At 39.7% G+C, this 12,172-nt stretch overlaps 1 protein-coding gene across 1 annotated transcript in view; it reads right to left on the reverse strand.

Annotated features, from left to right (window-relative positions):
• TGFBR2 (transforming growth factor beta receptor 2) overlaps positions 1 to 12,172 on the reverse strand; it is a 59,268-nt gene that overhangs the window by 36,509 nt on the left and 10,587 nt on the right. Inside the window, exon 2 of the mRNA XM_054991502.1 lies at positions 2,048 to 2,213. Within this exon, the coding sequence (XP_054847477.1) occupies positions 2,048 to 2,213 (166 nt within the window). The remainder of the gene's footprint in view (positions 1 to 2,047; positions 2,214 to 12,172) is intronic.

Below are 12,172 nucleotides of genomic sequence, written 5' to 3' on the forward strand. Positions count from 1 at the left end.
CAAATGGCAAACGTTTACTTACTACACCCTTTCAAAAACAATTCTACCTGCCCCCACAGCAAAAGGAAAACTTATGGGGAAAACATAGGCCTGTTTGGGTGGGTGGAGGGGAGGAATTCAGCCAATCATTCTACCTGCCTGCCTGCACTTGGGCGATGGAGAAGATTGGCAGCAAGAATAGCAGCAAGAATGCTCCATTTTGCAGCAAAATGCTGAGCGTCAAAGGGAAGGATTTGGATTCGCCCTTCATTGTGGGAACAAAACTACAAAGCACAAGGAAACACAGCAGCAACAGGCAATAGCAAAATGCAAAGATAATACATTATTGACAATACAGAAGAAGAAAAAAGTGAACATGAAGCAGGATTGTTTTTAATGTTCTTACACTGTGCTGGCAGGAGCGCTCTCCTACTTCAGAGCGCCTCGCTGCCACTGCACTACCCCCTGACACTTGTCTTCTATGGGTCTATTGTTGTGTGCATGTGTGTTACTGTACTTGAGGAAAAACTCAGCGGATCAATGCTTTAGACAGTGAGGGGAACTAATGGTTGATGGAGCTTTTGGTTAAGTACAAAAACAGCTGCCCCAGAGCATTGTTTTTCCATCCCCCTTGAAAAGAACAGGGTGCTTCTGCACATGCACAGCCAACAAACACACAATGGGCCAAAACTCGTGAAAATGGAAAAAAAAACAAATGGACCAGTTCTGAGTTGGCACTGGCCCACCCAGAACAAACTAGTAATGGAACAGAATTATTTCAGAATCCCCGGAACCGAAACTGAAACAGAAATTTTCTTGGAGCTCCCCCCTAGTTATAATTGAATGTATCCAGCAAATGTTGTGTATTGTTATTAGTTTCAAACCTCTTTTATAAATATCCTTACTCCCCCCTCCTATGTTGTGAATAAAAGTTATGTTTATATTTTCTGTTTCCCCATGTCTCATGTGAAGTTCTAGAGAGGGCAAAGGCATTTCTAGAACATAACCCATGGAATACCAAAAGGAAGAAGAATTCTAATGCTGCCACAGCAGCAGCACTCATTTGGCTATAATAAATTCCCTCTCATGTACGTAAATCACTGCATTTAGATGCAAGTGGTTTCAGTCTATCAGGTAGAGGATGGGACAGAGACGATACTGGTCCAAATTCACATCACAATACCTACCCTCTTATGTCATTAAAAACCCATCAACTTCCATAGTGACCTTGGGACAGTCACTGTCTCTCAGACTAACTTACTTCAAAAGATTTGTTTGGGTAAGATGCAGGAGGAAAGAACCATGAGCACCTTGGAAAAGGCCAGGAAAAAAATGTAATAAATAAGTAACAGTGCACAAGCAGAGCTTCTTGTCAACAACAGGAGACACAAAGAAAAAAATCTGTGAAATAGTCAATTCTCTTTCATTTTAAAAGATACTAATTCTCATAAAGAATGAAACAATGGGTTATATATTCATTTTATTTACTTCATTTAGACATACCCTGCCATTCCTCTTCTCAGCGGAGACACAAAGCAGCTTACATCATTCCATTCTCCTCCATTTTAACCTCATAACAACCCTATGAGGTAAGTTAGGTCGAGAATACGCAACTATCCCAAGGTCACCCAGTAAGTCTACGTGGTAGAGTGCAGATTCTAACCAGATTCTAGTCCAACACTCTAACTACTACACCACACTGGCCTATGCTTCGCATAGATGTGAAATATTAATAATATGAAATGTCTGTCCTTCAAATACCGAACTGTTCTTCAAACTATTGGATTTGTTTCCACTCTGATAATACTGAAGACTGATGCAGTCAGGTGAAGTTAAAATATGAACTATTTTAGAAAGCAATGTTTGCTAGAACAGAATAGTTCACACAAGACAGAATTTTTGGCATTCAACTTTTTGAAAAGCTTGTACTGCTATCAGAATGCAAAGTGAAGACAAGAAAAAATATTGCATTTGAATACGTGTATCTAAAAAACCATGACTCTCTCGTTAACTAAAAGGCTATTATGGGCCAAATACAAGTCCATGCATGTAGCTAGAATGAACTTACCATACTGCTGCACATACTTCATTTACATCCTCACATATCGAAGTGATGTTGCAATCACTGATGCAATGACCTTCATTTGTGCAGCTTGTTGTTCTAACATCACAAAACTTGCAAAGTGCCCGCAGTGGGACTGCGCCATGAAGCATCTTAGTTGCATGACCTTCAGCTGAAGACAATAAAACAATGCCAACATCTGTTTTAATTATACAGGCTTATATTTATCCACCTTTAAATACAATTCTTAAGCTTTTATACTTTATTCACAACATTTTTATAGAAAAGTACATTCATACATACAGATTTACATATATGTATAACAGCTTTATTAACCACCAGTTTTGTATATGCTCCTGGTCCTACTGTCATTCCAACAATATGAAAACGTGAGCTATTTGGTCCAACCAACAAAGCCAGTAAAATTAAAATTAAAGACTTAAATTCAAGTCTATTTGGAGGTGAGAAGAATATAGTTAGGACTGTATCCAAAGAAATAACTTTCTAGATATCAGACACATTCTGCAATCACTGGACTTAGACCGCTGAAGTTTCTTTAGAATCTTATCTATCACACAGATGACCAGTTGGGCTCTTCTATATGATCTGGATTCCCTCTCCACAGACAATTTGTACTTTTAGAGACCATTTTTCTTATATCCCGTGCTCATTAGAGTAGTATTTTTTGTGAGTGATGGAATCTACAGGCAGGATACATACGACACTCTTAGAGAATCCCTGCTGAAAGCAAGGCTGACACATCAGCAAAGGTATCAAAAATATCTGGGACTTTTTCTATATATGAACAGTAACCTTTACAAATTTATTTAATTACTTCATTTATACCCCACCTTTCTCCCCAGTGGGGACCCAAAGCAGTTTGCATCATTCTCTCCTCCATTTCATCCTCACAAAAACCTTGCAAGGTAAGTTCAAGTGAAAGTGTGTGACTAGCCCGAGGTCACCTAGCAAGTCTCCATGGCAGAGTGGGGATTTGAACCTGGGTCTCCCAGATATTACTCCAACATTCTAGCCACTATACCATGCTGGCTCTAACAAATTATCTTATTACTATTGGAAACATGGTGTACTTTCGATCTGCATAAAAAAGTAATAGGAAAAACCCATAATCACACTGGAGAAGTTGACAGGGTGGAAGGAATCAATATATCTTCCACAGTATTAACATCCTCCCAAACTATCAAACCACAGAAAGTGATAAAACAGACTATTGTGCAAAAACATATATTTCGTAATGTAATTCCAGTGCAACCTGACCTCTCAGAGACGAAGGTATTCCTAACTGGCTCCAGGTTCCCAGGAGCCTAATCTATGCTGCAGTAGGCACACTTCTGCAACCTGAATCTCTACATGCTTATCTACCGAACAGATCATAGATGTTGGGTTGTAGTGGGGGCATAGAGTAAGGGAGAAAGACATTATGAGGCATTATAGTCTTATATTTACTTATTTGCTGCTTTCAAGGCATTTGTTTAAACCCCTTCCATCACACTTCAGAATACATCCCCTTCACACTAAGATTAAAATATCTGAGAAATACTGCTTTAAGTAGCAACGCTCATAAGCCTTAACGAGATACATGGGAGAAAACAACTTTGGAACTAAACGGAAAAAGGCCCCAATATATAAACAGTGAAAACAGGTTTACATAATGGTGCAAGAGTGTAACTTTACAGCAGTTTCAGCATAATGACTCAGTCAATCAGCAGCATTACTGCATTTTATTTTGGAGTGGCCCCTGGAAAAAGGAATTTCCTCTTAAAGAGTTCAGAAATTCCTTAGTGTCAAAAACACACCAGCATGGAAACAAAACTCTCAAATGCAGACCAAATCAAGACAGGTGACACAAACCACATTATAAGCAAACATAGATTTTCCATCTACGTGGGGATGAAAACTATTTACAGGGGAGAATTTACAGGTGGATGGGGAGACTAATCCTTCCCTTTCCCTTGAAGATATCCCCAGGCCATTTTAGCCCATTTTCCCCCAGCCAAGTTTCCAGGACCAGAAATAATCCCTTTGGGAGAAGCACAATTTCATCGAATCATATTTGCAGAGGAGAATCTATGGAACCACCACCACTTCCTCTTTTCAACTATCAACTCCCGACTTATTTCCCATGCCTTCATCTTATCTCAGCAAACTGAGTTGGGAACAAATATCTGTCAGAACAACATGTACCTCTGCCCAGTGACTAGACCCATGAGGAAGTATTTTTTAACTAATTCCATGGAGGTGTCCATGTGCAGAGGTTTTCTTATCCCGACTGATATTCCATGCATGTTTTCCCCAAACCTTCTGCCAGAATTCGCTCAGTGATCTTCCATTGAACATTCATGTCCATTTTGAATTACGATGCAAAGGTTTTGCATGTGTATTCCTCCATGAATCATTCAAATAGCATTCCAGCAGAGGGGAAATATGATTATCAGAAGACAGTTTTTTGATTTGCAATTTGTATGTACCAGTTGCACAGAAAGTTTTGCAGTTTTACAGATCAAACATTCCCTACATTGTTGTGTCTTTCAGTATTCTGGTAACATCAGACAGATTATCTTGATTTGGACTGAAGTAGGCATGCATGACCAGATTGTAGTAACAACTAACTAAACGTAACATAGACAGTTCTCAAATTCTAGAAGACTGGTGCTAAGATTTAAAAAACAGAGGACAAAGGGCTTTTTTTTAAATGGAAGGAACACATTCTTCTACAGAGAAAAATCCTCAAAGACACCACAAAATTTATCACAATGCCCACAGGGAAGTTGAATCATCTTCTTGGAAACTGGCACATTTCCTGCATTGCCTGTGTTCTCTTTCCCTATAAGTTAAAAGTTGGGCTAAGAGTGTGTGACTGGCCCAAGGTCACCCAGCAAGCTTCCATGATAGGGCAGGAACTGAACCTGGCTCACTCTAGCCATTATACCACTCTGGCTCTCCAGTGTTATTAAACACATAGATTGTTTGGATAAGGTAGTATGGATGAACAAAATAAGCAGGCGCTATTAGACCTGTTCCCAACATATGCATGGTAAGAGCTTGGTGGCAGAAATAACTTCCAGTGACGTGGGGAGTGGGGGCATCTACTGTTTTACTTCCTTCTTTTTATTATTATTATAAAAAAGGCCCATTGCAGCAGAAAGGTATGCTGAATAAGGGCCACTAGCCAATAAACAACAGTAAATACTTTGAAAATCAGACGTATAGCTGAGGTATGAGACAATCATTATGGACATAAAATAATATTCAATATTTTGTACACCAAGGCATGATTCAGCATCCTCTTGAGGCTTAGGAGTCTTATTATTCAAGAAGTAATGTAGTAGAGAGAAGATTTGGCTCTCTTATTAAAATGTCCCTGATCCCAATATTCTACATCAGCAAGGCCAGAAGTCATGAGTTTTCCAGTGTAAATACACACCAAACAGCTTTAATAGAGATATGTTGGGTAATTACACCCAGCACTTGCCCTCAAAAAAGTTACACCCTCTTAGCTGCATTTTCATTTCCAGGAGTTCACTGACTTCAGTGGAACTTAGAATACAATTACGACTGAAACTGTATCATACATCATCTACTCTGAGGGGGAAAAATAAGCAAATATACTCCATAAAGTTTACCATCCTATACACTTAACCTTTGCACTGGTTACAATTTGCTGAGATGGATTCAAAGGTTCCATTCTGCTATAGGTAGAGCCTTCCCCCATTGGAAGAAGTACGTTCCACTACTGAAAGGCTCCTTGAGGCAGAGGAACAGTCTACCATTACGAAAATGGGACTTTAGGATTCAACCCATTTCCTTTGGCTCACACGAGCTTACAATGGGCTACTGAAAGAATTCTCACACAAGAGAAAAATTATGGAGGATTGGCTTGCTCCTGTACATTCCAGAGTTTCCTCCTTTGTGTGATCCCACCACACCTTTGGGCATAAGATGGTGGTCACCAAGGACAGGAGGTCACCAGAGACAGGCCTTTTCAGCAACTGTAGAACACTCGCACTACGCAACAGCTCACCTCAAATCTTATCCTGACCAGCCTCAGGTGCCAGGTGCAAACCTCTTTCTTTACACAGATCTTAGGATGTTTTATTTCAGTCTGCCCTATGGGAGTCACTATGTGCTTTGCTGGCTTTTATGTAATGATATTTTTATTTAAGAAGATATTTTTATCTGTAATTGTGATTTCATGCTGCTATTAAGTTGCATTGTTTTATTGCAGAACACTAATTGTACACCACTAGTCCAAGATTCTGTGATGGGGCGGGGGCGGGGGGAATCCATTAAATAAATAAACGGTATGTAAAACACAAGTAGATAGAATGGGGTACTTAGTTTACATGAATAGTTCTTCCAAACACAGTACAAATATAATCAGTCTTAAACAACATTTAGAATATGAAACAAAAATGAACAAAAGACAGGAAATTCAAAGATAGGGATGATTCTTTTCTGCTTCACTCACAAACCTACACCCAGCCATACTGAAGATGGGATGTCAGCCTTAACGTTGAATTTCCTGTCTTTTGTTGCAACCATAAAGTTAAATATACGAGCTTATGCTTCATTTCCTGTGTGGGTTTTTTTTAAAGGCCATGAAAGGTCATTAAATGCATGATCTTTCTGAGCGAAATTTTTGTCACTTATCTTAGCAGTCTCTTGAGGAAGCTGTGTCATACACATAAATACACAACTATAGCAACCATTTGTAACAGGCAAGTGCTTTTAAAAGGCAGATTACTTAAACTGCTACATTATTGTGATTTGGGGCTGTTGTGACCAAGTTCTCTTTGCTTCATGAAGCTAAGATGTGCATTAAACTCCCTAAAATAGTATATTATTCTACTACACTTAACAATTCAGGAATGGTGTTCTGTAATTGAATTTAGAAAAGATCCTTTTCCCATTAATGGATTTAAACAAATATAAACTTTTTTTGCGCTCTCTTTTTTTTAAGTATCTCAAGTTGAGAAGCCCTGCAAAATCAATGAAAACTTGAGGATTTGAAGTCAGCACACTGTAAAGGGAGTTGTTCTTATCAGGTCTGCTGACTAAAGAGGCCCTTTTCCTCTTTAAAGGCATTGTTTGTGAACTCTTAGTAAAAACAGTATTTAGATGAAGGACTTAGATTATAAAATGGACATCTTCTCTATCAGACTACATCATTATCTTCTTAACAAAGTTAAATTACAACCTAAGCTTTTGAAGCAAGCATCCCACAATAGGCGTATCTTTCCAAGGATATGATGGTTGTATTTCTTAACCAAGTCAAATCTGAATAGGCTCCCCAGTAAGGGTAGCAGCCTTCCCCACGTCATATTCAGTCAATAAGCACTAAGCAGCTGGCAGCTGGCTTAAGTGAACTTGTTTTATAAACAGATGCCTCAAGGTTTACCAACTTTTCCTTTTCATCTCATTAATTTTTTTAAAATAAAAAAGTAATCAGAAGAAAACTCTTCTTTACCTTTTTTTCCCCCAGATAAACAATCCTAATTCTGATGTGAGTTGCTGTCAGCAAATGGCCTACCAAAACTTGGACTGAGTCCACCCTGGCTCTGCATTTGGTCAGTGCTACTGTTGACTTCGTACCTGCCTCCTCAGTTTACAATTACCAGGTATATTTAAACATTTGTTTCCTGTGTATTAAAGGCAACTTTTTTCCCTCTGACTGCAAAGTCTCATGGTACTTTAGTCAAAATTCCACTTTGAGGTGTAATTATTGCTTTCCACTTTTGAAGATTTATTTAGGCATTATTATAGCTCACAAGATCAACAGCCCTTGTCCTTTTGAGTGACTCCAGGAAGAATTAATGTAACCTAGTATTACAATAAGCATATTCAAAGACTCAGCGAACATTCTAATGTAAATTAACATGTTCATTTATTTCTAGCCAAAATGGCATGATAATCAAACATATCCATAATACATGTGTCCAATTTACTCTTGGCTCCTTACATCTCCAACACCTACCCAAGTTGGATAACCACAATTTACAGAATCTATCAGGTGTCCAATAATTGCAAAGAATAATTTTTTATTCATTGTAATATGTTCTGAAAAGTTTTACAATATATAGTATTTCCTGCAGTATTGTTTTCTGAATGTGGATATTGAATTACACATTCAGTTCCTCAATTATATGTTCATGATCAGGTTTCATATAAACATACATAAAGATCTGTGTGCTATGGTCCAAAAAGGCAGTATTTCTGGGAGGTCTGAAGCTGCAAATGTATCTGGGCCAAAATTGTATGAAGGCAACGGGATAACTGTAGACATTGCCAATGATTTGTGGGGGAACTTTATTTTGTATTATAGAAGATGCTTTGGTTGTCCACGTTAAGCAAGAAGGCATTAATATCAGATACAAAGAAGTTCGGGTTGGGGGGAACATTCTGTGCAGGGGATTTTTCTATGCATGGAAGTTTAGGATGAAGTTACCTGACAAGGGATAGCATGATGAGCCACAAGACTATCGATGTAACATGACAGTTTGGTTTTCTGAAGTAGCCATTAAAGATTCAAAAAATAGGAATCCAGTCATATTTGATGAATGAAACACTTTCAAGTGAGGAAACAAGCTGGGACACTGCTTATCAGATAGCCTCTATTCAAGATGTCCGACAAATGACCTACTAAAATTATCATCTTAACCATATGTATTTATGTATGGACATTAGAGAGGGCACGAACTGGGGGGAAAAATGAACTGTGCAATTCGTGGTTCATTGCATTTCATGAACCACGAACCATGAACTTTCATGAACCTGCTCCAGTTCGCAAACCCGTTAGAGAAAATGTCACATCCAGGTCAGCAAATCGTCACTTCCAGGCCAGCAGAAGGCCACTTCCAGGTCAGCAGAAGGTCTGCAGGAATTCCATCCCATGTTGCCTATGAAATTGATTGATCGGCTCCAGGCTGTCTGCAGTGACAAACTAAAAAATGAACCAGCCTAAAGTTCGTGGCAGTTCGTCAGAAATGGGCTGTGACGAACCGCCAGTTCGCAAACCATGAACCAGCCTGGTTCATCATGAACTTTGGTTCGTATTTCAGTTTGTACTCATCTCTAATGGACATTATCAAATCAATTTGTAACCCACTACTTCCTAGAGATCAGAGCATTTTTACTACAGTGAGAGAAACTCAAACAACTAATGCATATGTGATAGTCATTTGAAATACTATTCCGAACACTGCATCCCTGTCTTGGGTACCTAGCCAAGAATAATTAGAAGAATCAAGGTTTTGAGCAAAGGCTATTTTAGAAGCTGCATGCCACTTGCAAATCCCTAGTGAGGATCCATCAATTATAATGTGCACAACTGTGAGAATGAGCCCTTAGTGTGGAGGGTTCTCTTTAAGTGAAAAAGCCTACCTATATAAAGCTGCCATAAAAATTAGATGACTTCCAGAGCCCTCCATATACTTATCTGAAAATAAATCTGGCATTTCTTTTTCATGGCTAGTCTTTTACAGGACAGATGTGACAGATCCAACATGTGTGTGACGGCTGCGTCACCACACACTTGATTTTCATTATGGTAAATGGTTACAAGTTGGCATTACTTAAAAACAGAATACACTTGCTGTTGAAAACTCAAACAATTCCTGGAAAACCTGGTTTCCAGATGCTGGGGAGGGGACACTGGGTTACTTATGGTTGCCCTCATAAGAGAACTGCCAAGTCAAAACTTACTTATTCTGTAACATCTGTCAACATTATGTTGTCACGTATTTTCAGCTTATATTTAAACTTAGCCCAATATCCAATACCCATTATTATTATTCATACAAAAACCTTTTCAAATTTAAGGTTGTTGTTATAATTTGGTAGAAGTCAGAAAGCCCAGTCCCAGCTTTCCTTCTGGAAACAGTTTTCTCAGAAGAAGAAAATGATCACCAACTTGCCCTTTAAAAAGTTCCCCATGATAAGCAACTAGGATATGTAAATGAACTGTAGCCCTCCAGCCAATTAAACATTGATTACTTACCCCTTAAATCGTGAGTAATGGACTTCTCCAACTTTCATTATGGAAAAACCAACATACACTGTCTATTTACTATTATTTGTAGTATTAATTTTCTTTTGCTTCCAGTTCTTTGAAACAAGAATGCGTACAAACTTAGTGGGGAGTTCATCACTGTTGAATCCACAGTGGTCTTATCTATCATTATGAACCCATGGAGTTAGTTTTCCAAAGCAGAAGTATAATTGCTATAAATAAAGCAGTTTCCATCTCTAGCTTTGCTGTGGCCTTTATAAGAAAACATCCCAAATTAAATGGCATTTTTCAGGCTACCACAAATAAAAAGTACTAACTAATTAGATGTTTCTCTCTTTCTTATTCTCCCGTAACCATTTTCTTTTTGCTTCCATTATACCCTTTTAGCATGCCAACATTTCAGTTACTGGAGTCAGTAAGCACCAGATCTTCTGGAAAACAATTGTTTGAAGGTTTCACCACATAACCTGCTCACAACTCAATATACCATTGCAAATGTTTTGAAATGTTTTTGAGCCATAATGGACTTGATAAGTGGTCGTGTGGTGAAACAAGCATACTTTCAGAGCCCACAAGCCCACATATTCCAAACTTCTACTCTCTCCCCAGATTCAGGATGACAAATAGGAACAAGTCAGCCTAGAGGGAGACATAATACTCAACTTGTAATGCGCACAGGGATTCTGTGCCAAACACTACTCAGTGCCAAAACAAATGAGACGCCTGACACATGGAGGACACGCGTCAGTTTCCCGCAAGGGTCCATGGGAAGTGTAGTGAGAAAGAACCTCTGCCGGGGAGAAGAGAGAGAACTTCCTCTCACTGCCACCAGCTCCCCTTGCTCCCCTAAAAGCACTCCACAGCCTCCTTACCTGCGAGGAGCAGCTAAGCCCCTCCAGCACAGCCTCAGCAGCTCGAGGCGACAAAATGAAGCCGCAGCAGCTGCAGCTCAGCTGGTCTCGGAGGCTACATGCGCTGCTTCCAATTGTGCCCCAGCAGCAGGAGCACCTCAGCCAGGCACGTGCAGCACAAGTCCTATGCTGGCACCCTGCACTCACACCATCCATCCTCCTGCCACCAGCAGCCCCTGAAAAGCAAGGACGGGGCAGCCGCTCAGCGCCCATGAATCATTCTCCGGCTCCCGCTCGGCTCCCAGCCCCTCAGAGCGAGGGCTCACCCCTCCTGCCACCACCATGTCCCTCTTGCTGCCGCCTGAGCACTCAGCTCCCTTTGGCTGCTGAGTGCATTTAGGGGAGCAAGGGGAGCTGGTGGCAGTGAGAGGAAGCCAAGTGGACTAGACAAGACACCTAGAGAAAGAACCTCTGCCAGGGAGAAAGAGATTATCCCCGGCAGAGGTTCTTTCTCACTACATTTCCCATGGAACCTTGTGGGAAACTGATGTGTGTCCTCCACGCATCAGGTATCTCATCTGTTTTGGCTTTTAGTCAGCCCAACCACTGGGGATCCTATTTTTTTTTAATCAAACACTGGGCTCCAACTGGTTTGCCAGGACTCACAAGAGGATCGAATTCTGACTTAAGATAAGTTAAAACAGTGGCACAGCCAGTATTTTTACAGATTTCTTTTTCAGTAAGGATGGCAACAGGATGAAGTATAAGAACATGAAAGTACAGGAGAAAGAATGGTGGATATGGTAAAATTGCATGATCTTTTTAATAAACTTCTAGGACTGAAGGAAATAGTTCTGGAATATTATAATAAATATCTTTCATTACCAGAATGAAAAATAACATTGGAATGGTTAAGATTTTATAAACAAACTGAAGTTTGTCAGCAGACATAACAGGGTTTACTGTTGAGCTTGTACATGCCTTTCCCTTCTCCCTTCACATTTTCCAATGGAACAGAGACTAAAGACTTCCTGGTTTAAGAAGATCAAACTATAATTATATGTAACATCTGGAAGGCGTTCCTTATCCAAGAACCAAAGTTCTACACCAGGAATAAGCCATGGCAACAAACCCACCCTATGTTGTTAATGCACCCAAAATCAGACATCGGAACAAGTCTTGGCTATCAGCACAAGGTGAGATCATGCAATCCTGGAGTTAAGCAAGTTAATTTTCATTACACACAAACTT

This window comes from Eublepharis macularius, chromosome 11 (assembly GCF_028583425.1).
Source record: "Eublepharis macularius isolate TG4126 chromosome 11, MPM_Emac_v1.0, whole genome shotgun sequence".
Classification (NCBI taxonomy): Eukaryota; Metazoa; Chordata; class Lepidosauria; order Squamata; family Eublepharidae; genus Eublepharis; species Eublepharis macularius.